Here is a 15,924-nt window from a genome sequence, read left to right on the forward strand (position 1 = left end):
GGGCAATTGGAATTGGGCTAAGTTTAGCTAGGTCCTGTCTGAGGACATCTTAGAACATATAAGTTTTAAAATCCTCCAACCCAGACATTGGTGCAGATACAGTGGAATGAATACCAGCAACAGATGGCAATTTTTCTATTAACTGAGCTTATGAAGTGTATTTCACAAAAAAAAAAAAACAGCAATTTACACAAATTGCTTTGAAAAATCAAATTACCTCAGCATTTAAAAACCTTCAGTTGGCACCTTACACATGAAGTTCTGTTAACCAACAGTAAGAGGAAGCTCAGAACCCTCACGAAAAATGGCAACTGTCCAAGATGCTGCGGAGAAGAGGAGACTTTGCTCCATGTCCTATGTGATTGTCTCTACATCCATACGACATGGATTAGCATAGTAGACAGAGACGTACATGATACTTTTTTCTCTCAATCCTTCTAAGATTGGCTCAGTACTAACATATCCTTAGTCTCTTGAAAGCACTATGAGACCCTGTGGCCCATAATTTTTGTCACAGTTTGCAACATAACTAGGAAGTGCAAGAATAATCTCATCTTCAGCAATGAGACTCTGCCAAATAATCAGCTTCTCCTAATGATAAAAAGATTGATGGAGAATTACAATGCCATAATAAAAATTACGGAAAAGAGAAATAGCTTACTAAACTTTACCAAAGAGGAGCTTATTGGCTGGGAGGAGCCAATTTGGGGTTGGACCAAACTGAATGTGGATGGATCGGTTACCCAACCTGGCAGTAAAAGCGCTTGTGGAGGTCTCATTAGGGATTGGACGGGTCGCACTATTGTCGGATTCTCGATGAACATCGAAATTTGTACCATAACCATGGCTGAGCTATGGGGCATTTATGTTGGGGTTAAACTAGTATCCGGGCTGGGGATTGCGAAGCTGGTGATGGAATCGGACTCAAAGTGCGCTATGACGCTGATTCAGAAGATGTCAACGGAGATTCATGGTAGCTCCTCCCTCATTCGTTCCATCAAGGAGCTTTTGGTGAAGATGAAAAGTGTTGAAGTTAGACACATCTACAGAGAAACGAATTTCTGTATCGATACTCTTGCTAAGCTCGGAGAGGAACATAAACCGAGAATTAAATTTTGGGAGCAGCCACTTCCATGTTTGTTTCATCACTTTTTTACTAGTGCAAGCAATGTGAAGTTCAGCAGAGTTGTAGTGCAATAGGTTTCTTTTTCTTTGGGCCTTGGGTCCATAATTTATAAAAAAAAAACTATAATTTTATTCACTTCTAGTAATAATCTGTCACCATTCTCACCCATCCATTGCCTATTACTTTAAATTTTAAATTCTAAATTTTAAATTCTAAATTTTATATGCTAAGCAGCTAAGTTAGTCTTTTTTTTCACTTTTAAATATTTTTTTATTAGTTGAAATTTTTATGTTTATATTATTTTTAATTTTAGACTATTCTTTTTAATTATCAATTATTGATTACTTTGTTAGTTGACAAGTTTTGACACCAAGACAAGTGGGTGAATATATATACATATGGATGAAAGTTTGTGTTCCAAAAAAAAAAATTAGAACACCACCACCATTTAGGGAATACTACTGTTGGATTGATATAAAACCGCAACAAAACAAAAATAAATATATTATAGATGTCTCTTATAATAAATTTATATTAATATTAATTTTTATATAATAAAAATAGATGTGTCTAACAAGCCACACCTTGGTTCTTTGTTCGTTGTCTATTGCACCTTCTATATTCAAATTTGGTACTATTGGATCCTCGAAAAGCATGCAATGTGAATGAATCTTTTGTTTATTTATATAACTTTATGATTCGGAGTCCCATTAAGCTTTAATTTATTATTCTGATATCTGACTTTTCCTCACCACATTTGACACTTGAGTCTCACTCTTTAAGCTTTTGATTTTCTTGATTGGGAATTTGGGATTGCACCATACACGTTATTATCCTAACAATTCACTTTGCAACCGACTAACTTTGCTCTTTGACTTATATGCCGCTTACAGCATTATTTTTAGTCATTAATAATTAATCATTGAATAACTATTATTTTACTATATCCTTTTTCAAACCACTTTTAGAATAAAAATATAAGATAAGATCGCAAAAAATGTGACAGAAAGTGGAGAAAAGTTGAGAATTATAGATTTTTTTTAAAAAAAATTAGAAAGCAAAAAAAGAGAACGAATAAATTTAAGATAACATAGCTATTAGATAAATGTTTTTATATTTTTAAAATTAAAATTAATGATAAAAATCTAACAAATAAAACACATAAAAAGAAAAAATGGTATTAAAATAAATGTTTTCAGATTAGTTTTTCTTCTTAGACAGTTAGGCTATGAGGTAACTGGGCCTGACTTCAAGGAAAATGTTATGATGAAGATAGGCCAAGATGAAAAGAAAGCTGGGCTTTATTTATTGTACTCTTTCCATATCTCAGTCAAAATAACCCAATTTCGTCAAAGGAAAATGTTCTCCGTACCAAAAAACAAACTAAAGACTAAGCTCATTGAGTTGGCTGTCTCAAAACATAAAGTGCTGCTGCATGAATTTCACATGATCTCTTGCAATCCCGATGTTAAAGAGAAAAGTGAACCAAGCAATAAATGTGATCTTCTTTGTTTACAATTAATCTTTATTAAGTATTACTACACCAAACAAAGCGGGTTGGTGTAGTAATTAACTCACTAATTTGCTTAAACAAGTGTTATAATAAGTTTGAATCTTGCTTAGTGCATGCAGCAACTTTTTGACCAACGACACACTCAAATGAAGTTTTGATTCGCAACGAATTAATCCTTGACTTGTTCGGCAATCGAATAATAGAGTGTAATTACTAATTAGTATTGAGAGTTCTTATATGTCTCAAAATTAATAATCCAAGGATATTACTTCCAATAATATTGATGCTATACCAAAATAACATCAAGAGGGTGTGAGTGGATAGTTTGATGATGATGGATAAGGGGTCAATTCCAGGTTCACGTGAGCACCTTCTGTTGTCTCTCATGTCATCATGTCTGTCCCAATGCAAGCTCATCATTTCAGCACTCTTGTAATCACTTCATCATTGCTTTCAGCACTGTCTTTCTCCAACACAATATATAAAGTTGAAGCCAAAAATATCTAAAAAGTTAATTAACTTGGTCTGTTCTATACCTTAATTTATTAAAGACGTGTATCTTTATTGTTGTATGTAGTCACGTTATTGAATTGAAAGAGATAATTCAGTGATCCAAAATTCCCAAAATTATGCAAAACCGTCAACCATATATATTCACGAGAACATTAACAATAGTAATAAAGAATAATCTCTGATGAGTGACCTACTAACCCTTTTGTCCGTTTTCTTTCTAATTATTAATTATAAAGGGTCGTAGATAAATATTTGTTTGTTTCCCACTTTCCACGTGTAACAATCTTGCTTGTGATTTTTCTAATTTATTTGTAAATAAATCATAATAACTAAATCTATTTATGGGCACGGAATAATTGCTCTAATATTTGTAATTTGTTGAATTCATGTCTACTTCTGGTTGTATATATAGCTCAAGTTGTGACTCAACAATGCTTTTGCGAATTAGAAGTTAAGAACTCTTGATGTGAAAGGAAAGAAGCCAGACAAATTTGTCAATTATTCCTATATTATTTAACAATTGCTTGCTTTTAGACCTGGAAAAAGAAAAAAATCACTAGATATATACATTCAACCGAATATATTATTATAAGGATCAAAAGTGGAAATCATAATGAGAAAAGCGGATTAAGGTTCAATATTGGAATGGGACCAAACTAGCCTGCAATGATGTTTCTATGCAAATAATTAACATCATCATTATTATAAGCTAGCATCAAACATACATCTTTATGGTTACAACTTTTGTGTCTCATAAGTACAAGATGGGCCTGTCTTCAACAACCAATAACAATAAGCTAAGTATCCTATAATTAACATATATATGTTGAATTGTTTGCTTAATCAATCCAATCTTGAGCACAATAATCTTCATTCTTTTCATGATCAGTTGGTGATTAAGGATCAATAATCTGCCGTTTATGAACCCATTCATTGTAAATGGCTGCTTTGGTACTTTTTGAATCATCCCTTTGAAGGTCAATAATGATTGATAACCTAAAATAAGGTCTACTAAAATTTTAACATCAAATATTAGGTCTGTGTTACTTATGTAAACTTAATATGTTGCTTTTTCATTATCATAACATCACATTGCTTTGTTATCTAATTTTACTTTTTATTATGCAATAACATATACTTTGAGTTGCTTATCATTTGCCTCATTATAGCACTGTAGACTAATTTCTATATTTGGATCATTTTATAAGGAGAAACTCAGATCAATAATTTTTAATATTTTTACGCATTATTTAACTAATACAAACATTAAATTATTTTTAATAAATAAATTTTATTAATTTATATATACAAATTCTAAAAAGATGTGGATACAAATTGTATTAATTTATGTGTGTAAAATTTTAGTAAAAATATAAATACAAATTATATATTTTTTATGTGCAAAATTTATATAAATATAAGTACAAATTATTGCTAGACAAATACTGATAAAAAAGACAATATTTTGACAATATAGCATTACTCTTTTATAAAACTAGCGAACTTCAAACACAATTTTTCTTTCCATTCTTTTAAGCAATAATAAATAAGTTATTTGGCACTCTTCAAAATAAAGGCAATATTATGGGGTATTAAAAGCTATTATTACTTTATATGAACACTATTACTTCTAGCATTTGTTATTTATTATGAGTAAATATATTTTCAATTTTTTAAATAAATTTATGGTATGGTATATATATGGTATGGTGTACCTATATCTGTATGCTTTATTTGTAACCGATGCTTGGTGTTGGTGATGAGTATATTCTGTATTCATTGATGAATTGAGTTCTGTTCCAATTCGGTAGCTGCTAGCTAGTGACTGCAAATACACGCATTATGCATTGAAATTGGACCAAATCGAATAATGCACTTTACTCATATATTGACTAACTTATATAGTCTTCCACTCACCACAAATATACACATAATAATAACCAGCTTTAAAGTCAAGTAATAAATTAAAAGCATGATATATACATCGACTTATCTAAGCTTCATTTGAGATCGCCCTCCACGTACGTACCACTGCTTCTGCAAATCTCTGGATGTGTAAGTTTCGTCACCATCGATCCCCATAAATCCATGTTTTTATTGGCGCTCATTTTATTTTCAAGGAAGGGTATAATATGCCTAATGCCTAACAATGTACATGCAACTAACATTGAACGTTACCCTAATGTATTTGTTGCTCCAAATATATATAATGTAATGTGCTTTTTGTTATGAGGAGTGTTAGCGACAGTAATTTTTGTAATTTGTAACTATCAAATAATCATCAATAATATTTTTAATAATGTAAAATTTTATCTAATAATATGAAATTACTCATTTTTTTTTATTAATTCAGAATTTAATAAAGTTGTAGAGTTTTTCATTTTGTTATTATATATCATGTTTAGGTACATCGTGATTTTAGATATTCGTCATTTGTGGGCCCAAAAACGAAACCACCTTTGTCCTCAACTGCAGTCACACAGTACATCCATCAACCTAACGACGAATATATCTTAAATAGTGTGTGTATAAAAATAATCCTCACAATTTAGAATAATAAATTCAATTATATTAGACTAATTGAAATGAAAGCAATTTGGTGATATGAGATAATATAATAGTTATTTATAAATCCATCAACAAGATCCTTTCACGGTAGCATATGGTTTAGGGTGTGATTCATCCATTTCTTTATAAAATATATCTACGAAGTCAATTTTTCATTGATTTTCTGGATCCTTAGATTTGCATCCAACTCATTTTCAATTAGTAATAATTCTTTGAAATTCAACTAAAAAAAACCTTCACCTAAAACTCAAATAATCACTTTTTATTATGAGATCATCGTCGTTTCAAGAAAGTGCACATCATATAACAATTAAGTTATATTAAGTATACACTAAAATCAGTTATTAATATAATATATATTAAAAAAATTAATCAACACATATATTTATAAAATAAATATATAGTGACTAATTTTAGCATACAAATAATATTTTTTTATTATATAATTAGCTTTTAATAAAAGATGGTTTGAGAATGTTAAATTAGTTTATTCACTTTTTAATATTGGCAGGACAAAAAAAAAACTTGGGCATGGGCGTGAGTTACCTATTAATATACAGCATATTTATCTTGATCAATATATAACAGATTCAAATATTTTGTTCGTTATATAACATAAATAATGACTTAGAATCTGACAACAAAAATTTAAGTCCATAAAAAAAATTATATTTTTAATGACTTGTAACTTGCAGCCTAAGATGCCTGCAGCTTAAGATGCCAGTTAGTTTTAGACCTAATAAGCTACTACTATATGTATGTCTTGATTTTATTTGTGTATTATTATTGGTGAATATTTTCATATTCATTTCGAGTATAGACAGAGTCTTTAAGTCAAGACGTTGCCAAAAAACTATAATTTAATAAAGTGATGGATGCTTAGGAAGCAAGGAGGAGGAAGAAGAAGACATAAATTTGGTCGTGTATGTGCTTTGGCACAAAGGCTGGTTATTAGTATATAGCAGGTTCTATTGGCTTTCTCTCAAAGCTATTAATATTGTTGGTGCTCTAATTAGCATGTATTTACATTCGTATAGAAACAGTTTATTAAAGCTATATATTTCCTTTTGTGTAATAATATGTAGCGATGTTCATTTTCTTGTGTTGTTTTTATTAAGGATTATTTTGTCTTTTTGTAAATATCATATCGAAGAATATTAGAAAACTATCAAAATTTATTATTAATTATAAAATTTAAAAATATAAATTAAAATTTATTATAGAATTACTAGACTAAAAAAATTGAGATGATAACTAAAAAATAATGGCCAAAACCAAAAATTCTAACTATCATCTAATATTTCTCTATCATAACATCAAAGGACATATAATTTTCTTTTGTTCACTAGTTGTATAAAAATATTTTTATTTAAAAATAACAATTAAAATATCGACATATATAAGTTTAAAAATTAAACAAACATATGAAACTATTTATTATCTTCGCATATCGTAGTTTTTTTTATTCATAATCGTTGAAATTTAACTGTCGTCAATGTGACCGATTAAATTTTATTTTTAGATGAAAATAATCACTCCCTAAAGGAATCCAATGATACCCTGTCAAATTCTTTTGAATCCATGGATGTATGACAATATCTTTTTATTTATCTTTAGAAAAGAAAGAATCTCAAAAATGAAATGAAAGCAAACAATAAATTCCGTTCAAAGCTTCACATACAGTTGGATAACTATCTCAAGTCTCAACCAATATTAATTCATATCCTTCTACAGGTAGCACACATTTTATTTATGATTACAGATCAAACACTACGGATTGTTACTTCTCCTTTCATATTTAACTAGAATGAGACCCGCACGATACGCGGGACGGTAAATTAATGATAGTATATAATAAGTATTAAAAATTATTATATTTTGTAGAAATAAATTAAATATGTGTAAATTGAAGTTAAATTTAAAAAGTATTTTATTTTAAATAATTTGTAATACAAAAGATTTGGATGTTGGAGTTGTACAAAGTAACATTTTTATTTGGTGGTTTGATTTTTGCATTTGTTTTAGTTGATGGACTTAATCATCTTATGTGGCGCTCGTCCTCCTTTTTTTTTTGGTTATTAGAGTTGGTGCTTTCTTCTTTTTGTCTTAGATTCCTGTGAAGATATGTTCTTTGTGAATTGTTGAATTTGATGCACTTTTTATTGTGTTATTTGGTTCCATCTTTGTATGTATGTTCTTCTTTCGAATGTGTCTTGAATTTGTATGGTTTTCTTTCTCCTTAATCTCTTGATGGGGTGGTGCTTCAATGTCATTATTTTTCTGAAATGTCATTAGATTTAAAGCAGTTGTGCCCAATAAATTTTTTGCGTCGCCATCAAATAGTACAAAAGTTGTTGTAACACTTTGATCTAAAACCTTTAATTGAATTCTGAACCTAAAATAAATATTGGGCTAACAACTAATAATTTGATAGATGAGATTATGAAAAGTATATAGAGTTACCTTATTGTTAGATATTGTGGTGTTTGATTACATGTGCCACAAATGTAGTTGTTTCTTTTTTTTATATATGCTTTCTTCTGACACTTTATACATTTAACATAGTTCCATCCTAATTTGTCATCAATTTCGTTTATAGTTGCTAAAATTGTGAAGATCTTTTCCTATTCCAATATTCACTTTATGTTATCATTAGGTATATGGTATTTGAGGAAATATGAATGTATGATGCGTGTTGTGATTTTTTTTTGTCATATCTGATCATCACATTCTCATTGCATGACCATTAGATCTAATAGTTCTGCTCTGAAAGAATGATGCTCTATTAAGTAAGTTTGAGATGTGCAGTTTAAAAATAAATTTTTTGTGCTAAATTTGATGTTATGTGAAGGAATAGTGATAAGAGACTTATATATGTAGTTTAAATGGTATGGAATTTAAATACTTATAATGCAAAATTTATTATGATTAATAATATTATTATGACATTTGTAATATAGATGTTTATTACCTTTAGTGAGTTATTTATAAAAATTAATAAATTAATTGTTATGGTTATAAATTTATTGTATTGTTTATAACGGTAAGATATAATTGACGTAGTGAATGGCCTAAACTTATGGAGTTGTGGTCAACATAATTATTGTAATAATTATATATTTAGATTTGTAGCCATGCATGATGCATCTTATATGTACAAATATACGCAACAAAAGCTAAAAGTTAAATATTTTTAGTAAAAAAAAATAGTTAATTAGTGTTTTGAGGTAAACATGCATGCATGATGCATCTTATATACTACAAATGTATCTAATATGAAAATGTATGTCTAATATCATATATTTTTTTGTTTCATTTTGATACTCTTTTAATAAATTTGTTTTTTTTTTTTAGTTTTTAAATATTCTTTTCAAAATTTATATTGGTAAAATAAAATAGAATTTGTTTTTAATAATAAGTAAAAACTACAATAATAGTTCTTTGTACCCAGTGTTACTTCTAAAAATTAAAATGATTATTTTTTTTTACCAAAGATACAGAGACTCGAACTCGCGACTAATATGGGAGATTATGCTATTTGAGGTATAACTCATTGGCAAAAATTAAAATGATTATAATAAACATAATTATAATAATAAAATATAATTTTTATTTTTTAAACTTTTAATTTATAAATTAATTGTTGCGGTTATAAATTTATTGTATTGTTTATAACGGTAAGATATAATAAATATAGGAATATGAATTCAATATATTTGGAGGTTACAAATTTATTAGATTCTATTTTTTAGTTTTTTATTTGTATATTTTATTTTTTTGCTGATTTGGAAATAGTAGTGATTTGGCAAGAATTGAGTGGTTGATTCTAAAGTTGTGTCAAGTAAGTAACATTGCTAACATGGTATTAGTAGGAGGAAAAAAATGTCTCAAAAATAATGTGATGCTTGCTTATGTATCTACTTTTATATATTAAGAATAGATTAAAAAGATTTACAAAAAGAAAAAAAACCCTTTGATTCTCATGTATCGTAGAGGCATAGCATGACAAACCTTACTTTGTGAAATGTCCTAACTTCTAGGCCCTAGCTTGCTAAACAGTGTAACTACCTCAGCTTATATATGAACCCTATCTTCTACGATATCATTACTGAACCCTTTTATTTAACTCAAAATTCGAGCCCAACGAACCATCTTTCTTACTTTTCCTTTTTGTCTGGATTCAAAGTTTTCTCACCATCTTAAAAAAACATATCTTAGAAACACCCCCAAAGACTTCAGGACTATGAGAAAAACCCAAACTGTTGACGGTTATATATATAAATATAACTTCCCTTTCAAGGGCAAAACAAAATTTCTTCTCCTATGGATTACTCTAGGTCTCTAACCACTTCCTTTTAGGTTATTTTTTCTATTATTTTTCTAGTTAAACTTAGAAAAGTGGACTGATATATCACATGTAATGTAATGGGTAAGGCTAAGCATGTGAATTCTTGTATTCCAATTTAATACAAAAAGAAAAGGCGTTAATACCTATCCATGTCAAAAAAAGGAGGAGAAGATACGTTATTGTCATGTTCCATAGAAAATACAAGATTGTGAAAATAGCTAAACACAAAACTTTTCTTGATAATAAAAAATAAACATGAATGATTAATTAATTGTTTGTGAAAAGAGAAGCTTCTATTTCAATACAGATTCATGCATAAACCGCCATCTAACTCTTCAGACCAATACAACACAATACATGTATTTCTCAAAACAACTTTAATTTGGTGCCAAACATATATAGCAGCAAAGCAACCAGAAAATTCAGATCTTTGAAAACAACTCATCATTTCTGAGTTGCACTTGTGATATTGTGTGTGGCATTTCCATTCTATGTGGATGAGTGAAGAGTGAGACACAAAAAGAGACATGTTTCGTTCTGCAAGATGGTGGACCGACAGGAACAGAGTCAAAGCTCTTTTCAAGCTCCATTTCCATCTCACACAGGTTTCATTCATTTTCTTAAGGATCAAGGATGAATAATTCAAACTCACCTATTCCTTTTCATTTGAAGTTTGCTTCTTAAATGGTATTAGAATGAAGTTGTTGGGGGATGTAACAATTTTTCAGGTGAATGAATGTGGGGTGGATGCATTGGTGCTGTCAATAGTTCCAGGGGACTTTGGAAAACCAACCACCAGATTGGATCAAGCTACAGTTAGAAATGGAGTTTGTACATGGCATAATCCTGTATATGAAACTGTCAAGTTCATTCAAGACCCAAAGACTGGCAAATTCACTGACAAATTATATCAATTTTTGCTTTCAACGGTATGCATTCATTAACTCACTCTTGTTTGTTTTTGTTTATCAGAATGTGATCTCATTTTTGCTTTAATTTATATGCAGGGTTCATCAAAAGGTAGCCCCATTGGGGAGGCTTCTATAAATATTGCTGACTATGCTGAGGCCACAAAACCATCCTATCTCTCTCTTCCCATCAGGGTTTCTCATTCTGATGCTCTTTTGCATGTTAGTTTTTTTTTTTTTTTATTTAATATCTATTTTTCCATATATAAGGTTGCTTGAAATTTGAGTGCTACCTAATTTAAAGGTTTGAGTGAAACATAAGTCAAGGCAATGGCATTCTCATTAGTTTCTCTTCTGTTGCTTAATAAACAGGTATCCATCCAGAGGATTCAAGAAAATAGTGATCAAAGGTAACTGGGAATTGCCATGATCATTTTCATATTTTAGGTTATAGAATGTCCCATAGTGAAATTTGTTTGATGCCAATAACATTTGCAGAGAAGAAGAGGAATGTGAAGATGCCAAACAAAAATCCCATGATTGGATCATAAGCAACCATTTAAGCAATGCAGACATAGATGAAAGCACTAGAAGCAACTCTTCTGAAGTAAGCCTTGGAATTATATTTTCGTGTCTCTACTTCATATATAATAGTGTCATATAACTTCAACAATGATGTGCTTTTCATGAAAATTCATTCATTTCATGTATTAATTGTACAATTTGTTGTTTTTCACAGGAAGTCACTGCCAAAGCAATGAACAATAGAGAAGAATTGAGTGTTAATTGCAGCACATCTAGTGAATCTGACACTACATTGTCAAGTTCAGATGACAGCTCTGGACTTGATAGTCCTCGAAAACTTGGACTGAAAAGAAAAAAGAACATCCATTCCAGGAAAAATGTGTTTCTTTCAGGTATGAGCCACAATTCAAAATCTCAAAAACTTGTTATAAGTGACTCCACAACACAAATGCATGATGATATGCATCAGAGAATACACTTTGATTGGCCACCAGGCGATTCGACAAACGGCTCCAACCATGACATTCCAAAGGAAGATTCCGAAGAATCACATCCTACAGAAACTGAAAAACTCAAGGCTGAGCTTGCTGCATTGGCTAGGCATGTGGATGTGTCAGACATGGAACTACAGACCCTTAGAAAGCAAATTGTGAAGGAAACCAAAAGAGGGCAAGACCTCTCAAAGGAAATCCTTATCTTGAAAGAGGAAAGAGACGCATTCAAGTTGGAATGTGAGAATCTCAAGTCTTTCCACAAGCGAATGGACGAGGCCAGATTGCGAAGCAGGTCGCAATTGGAAACCAGAGATCTCGGCGCTTTCGTGGAAGAAATCCGGCAGGAATTAAGTTATGAAAAGGACATGAACGCCAATCTCCGGCTACAGTTAAAGAAGATGCAAGAATCAAATGCTGAACTGGTTCTTGCTGTGCAGGACCTTGAAGAAATGCTGGAGCAATCACAGCGTAATAACAAAGACTCCAAGGAGCTAGTAGAAACAGAAATGGAGAAGCTTGTACAGAGACAAAGCAACGGTAATAACGATACAGAAGCACTTGAGAAGAAGATTATAGACCTCTATGGTGAAATAGAGATGTACAGAAGGGACAAAGATGATTTAGAGGTACAACTGGAACAACTTGCATTAGACTATGAGATATTGAAACAGGAGAATCATAGCATTGTGTATAAGCTTGAGCAAAGCCAAGTTCAAGAACAATTGAAAATGCATTATGAATGTTCATCTCCTCCTCCTAATAATAATAATGATCCTGATCTTGAAATGCATATTGAGAATCTAGAGAAGCAACTCAAAGAACAGTCAGAAGATTTCTCGAATTCTCTTGCTACTATTAAGGAACTCGAAACGCATATCAGGAGATTGGAGGAAGAATTCGATAAGAAGAAACATGGATTCGAAGCTGACCTAGAAGCAGTGACGCGCGACAAAGTTGAACAGGAGCAGAGAGCCATCAAAGCAGAGGAAGCTTTGCGGAAGACAAGAATGGCGAATGCTAAAACTGCCGAGAGGCTGCAAGAGGAGTTTAGAAGGCTCTCGTCTCAAATGACCTCCACATTTGACGCCAATGAGAAAGCTGCCATGAAAGCATTGAAAGAAGCGAGCCAACTGCGTTCGCACAAGAGTTTACTAGAAGAAATGCTGCGAAAAGCTAAACAAGAGATTCAGTTGCTTCAATCTGATTATGATTTAAAACTCGATGATCTCTCAAAACAAATGAATACAATGACGGTTCAGATTCAACAGATGAAGCTGGAGATCGAGGACAAGACAAAGCAGCTAGAAGATCAGAAGAAGAACGGGGAACAAGCTGGTAGCGATTTCTCTGAGGAGATTCGAGTGCTTAAGGCAGAGAATGAAGATCTGAACGGAGAGATTTGGCGGTTACGCGAGCAAGTAGAAGGAAATGAAAGTCGTAGAAACGAGTTGGAACTAATGAAGAAATCGATGGAGGAATCCGAGGAGATGTTACAGAGAGGAAGCGCCGAAAGAAATGAACTGGTGAGTACGATTGCATTGTTAAAGAAGGAAGCAGAGCAGTCAGTTAACGAGGCTAGGCGATTGGAGAAGGAGGTGGAAGCAGTTAGAGCTCAATACAGTGAGTTGAAAGGTTCGGTTTCGGAAGAGGCGGCGGAGAAAGAAAAACTTAGGAAGCAAGTTTTGCAGATGAAGAGTGAGATCAAGAAGAAGGAGGATGCGTTAAGCAGCATGGAGAGGAGGCTTAAGGATAGTTTGAAGAACAAGAAAACTGCTTCAGCTCCTCAGAATTCAAAAGACATGGCAAGTCTGAGGGAAAAAATCAAAATGCTTGAGGTAATACTAACTCATTGGAGAATTTCTTAAAGAAAATTTTGAATTCCTGTTTAAGTATTAGGAGTTCCAATCATTATTCTTCTCCTACTTTTTTCTGGCAATTGAGGTGGCCATGTTGATTAAGCAGGGCCTTGTAAAGTCAAAGGAAAAAGCATTGGAGAGTTCATCAAGTTCATTCTTGAATAAGGAGAAGGAACTCCAGACCAAAATTGACGAGTTGGAGAATAAAGTGGAGGAATTCAATCAGATTATTGCTTTGCAGCAGGTATGTATTATATATCAAATTATCAACAGATTAATTATTATTGTTACTGTTATTGTTGTAGTTCAACATTGACGTGCACTTGATCAAACAGGTTTCTCAGGATTTAAGCATTATTTCTTCAAAAGATGTATGTGATGAAAAGGAGATGGTAAGTGAGTTGACGGAAAGAAACAAGTCAATGGAAAGCGAACTAAAAGAGATGCAAGAGAGATACTTAGAAATGAGCCTCAAATTTGCAGAGGTAGAAGGTGAGAGACAACAGCTTGTTATGACTCTGCGCAACCTCAACCTCAACCTCAAGGCTATTAACAAACCCTAATTAGTACTAATTACTTAATACTTCTTCTTCTTTCATCCAAATACATGTGTTATATAATGAATAAATTGCCAAAATTATGTGTATCAATCTTCCCTTTTTATTGGCCTTGATTTTTGCATCCTGATGCTGAATCTGTAATATTAAAGTGTTGTATCTTCTTTACCAATGGCACTCGCTTACATACTATAATGTACAATCACCACTTTTCTTTTATTGTAAGTGTATATTTATGTTTCTTTTGATTGAATTACATACTTGATTAGATTGTGCCGCAGACTAGAGCAAATACAGTGACAAAAGCCATTATAAGAGAGTGATCTATGTCTCCCTCCACATCCAACCTTAGAACATCCTTCCCCAGTAATATCCCTGAACATGTCTGCTTTTGCTTTGCCTGCACACTCAGACAAACAATCAATTAGTTATTATTAAAATCAATACAAAGAAGTAATTTAATACTTACATTTGCGACTATGTGTCCGTTCTTCATATTGAAGATCATAAACCCTGATGTTTTGCTACAGATTCTGTGTATGCAATATTTTTGGGAGCCTATAGTAGTGACTTGGCAACTGGCTACTCTTCCCGTAATCATCATCTTATAACTTGTTTTCACTTCAAACCATGGCTTCTTCTTCGTTTTCTGCTGCTGCCTTGTACAATCGGAATCAGAACCGTTGCATCTATAAACATCCCATCGTCCAAAAGCAAGTAATTTCTGCAACAACAATAATCAAAGATCACTATATATTGCTTCATGCATGCATGAAAGTCACCATTGGTTGATACCTACGTACCTTGTGAATGGAACAGACAAGTGTGCCTCGTAGATCCATAAGGTTAACTTGAGTTGCTCCCTTTTTGTCATAGTTATCAACGCGGTAAACGATGTCACCATTTGAATCATACACAGTGCAGCCGTTAGAGTGGAACACAAGCGATTTCATCCAAACTGTGTATTTTCCAGAACATGAGGCCTCTGCCGCAGGGTAAACCTTCTTCGCCATTGGAACCACATCGGTCATCGGAAGAATAATGTCTTTCTTTATATTATACAAAATAGTGAAAACTCTTTTTCTTGTTTTCATTTGCCCCATTCGTCATTCAAAAAATGAAATATTATATATTTTTTCATATAGCCTTTGGAGGAATCGGAGTCATTATTTTCCATTAAAGCACGTTTTGTGCACTACATTGGGCGTGCTGACAGTACTCCGATCCAACCCAAATATATACTAGTTAGTAGCGGTTATTACTAGTTGCCTAGTACATGCACGAGAACAAGCTCACATTGGATGATATGTTACCATCTCTCTGTCTATCTTTGTTTTAATTTGATCTTTTGCTTTTAGAGAAGCACTCATGTATCAAATATATATGCCATTTAGTGTATGTATTTGTGTGGATTGATGTATTTTATTTTGTCATTCTTAGACACTAAATTCATGCATCATCATACTCACGAAGAAAAACATCTATTAATCACAACCTTTTAATAAGTTATAATTTT

The 15,924-nt window shown here is 31.9% G+C and overlaps 2 protein-coding genes across 5 annotated transcripts; one reads left to right on the forward strand and one right to left on the reverse strand.

Moving 5' to 3' along the window:
- Positions 1-10,019: 10,019 nt before the first annotated feature.
- LOC107643064 (uncharacterized) lies at positions 10,020-14,633 on the forward strand. Of its 4 annotated transcripts, none has more exons than XM_088489099.1 (9): positions 10,020-10,673; positions 10,797-10,997; positions 11,076-11,198; positions 11,349-11,386; positions 11,475-11,583; positions 11,716-11,893; positions 11,996-13,830; positions 13,958-14,095; positions 14,187-14,633. In XM_088489099.1, the coding sequence occupies exons 1-9, from the start codon at positions 10,596-10,598 to the stop codon at positions 14,412-14,414; spliced, it is 2,928 nt and encodes a 975-aa protein (XP_088345225.1). In that variant the 5' UTR covers positions 10,020-10,595; the 3' UTR covers positions 14,415-14,633. The 4 variants fall into 4 exon arrangements, with proteins under 4 accessions (XP_088345225.1, XP_016202101.1, XP_020978788.1 ...); XM_088489098.1 differs by having other exon boundaries at positions 10,455-10,673; positions 13,955-14,095; XM_016346615.3 differs by having other exon boundaries at positions 10,307-10,673; positions 11,716-13,830.
- LOC107643065 (protein LURP-one-related 4) lies at positions 14,307-15,619 on the reverse strand. The gene is made up of 3 exons (XM_016346617.3): positions 15,212-15,619; positions 14,878-15,132; positions 14,307-14,808 (listed from the first exon to the last, which is right to left on the reverse strand). The coding sequence occupies exons 1-3, from the start codon at positions 15,509-15,511 to the stop codon at positions 14,674-14,676; spliced, it is 690 nt and encodes a 229-aa protein (XP_016202103.2). The 5' UTR covers positions 15,512-15,619; the 3' UTR covers positions 14,307-14,673.
- Positions 15,620-15,924: the final 305 nt, after the last annotated feature.

The sequence above is a fragment of the Arachis ipaensis genome, chromosome B5 (genome assembly GCF_059453495.1).
Source record: "Arachis ipaensis isolate K30076 ecotype BB chromosome B5, ASM5945349v1, whole genome shotgun sequence".
Taxonomy (NCBI): Eukaryota; Viridiplantae; Streptophyta; class Magnoliopsida; order Fabales; family Fabaceae; genus Arachis; species Arachis ipaensis.

Bases quoted from the DNA above. Each gene is read 5' to 3' on its own strand.
- LOC107643064 (XM_021123129.2), top strand. From the start codon at position 10,596: ATGTTTCGTTCTGCAAGATGGTGGACCGACAGGAACAGAGTCAAAGCT. The intron at 11,199-11,348 runs GTTAGTTTTTTT...CTTAATAAACAG, and splicing joins ATTCTGATGCTCTTTTGCAT to GTATCCATCCAGAGGATTCA. The intron at 11,584-11,715 runs GTAAGCCTTGGA...TGTTTTTCACAG, and splicing joins CTAGAAGCAACTCTTCTGAA to GAAGTCACTGCCAAAGCAAT.
- LOC107643065 (XM_016346617.3), bottom strand. From the start codon at position 15,511: ATGGGGCAAATGAAAACAAGAAAAAGAGTTTTCACTATTTTGTATAAT. The intron at 15,133-15,211 runs GTACGTAGGTAT...TTGTTGTTGCAG, and splicing joins TTGTCTGTTCCATTCACAAG to AAATTACTTGCTTTTGGACG. The intron at 14,809-14,877 runs GTAAGTATTAAA...CTGAGTGTGCAG, and splicing joins ACGGACACATAGTCGCAAAT to GCAAAGCAAAAGCAGACATG.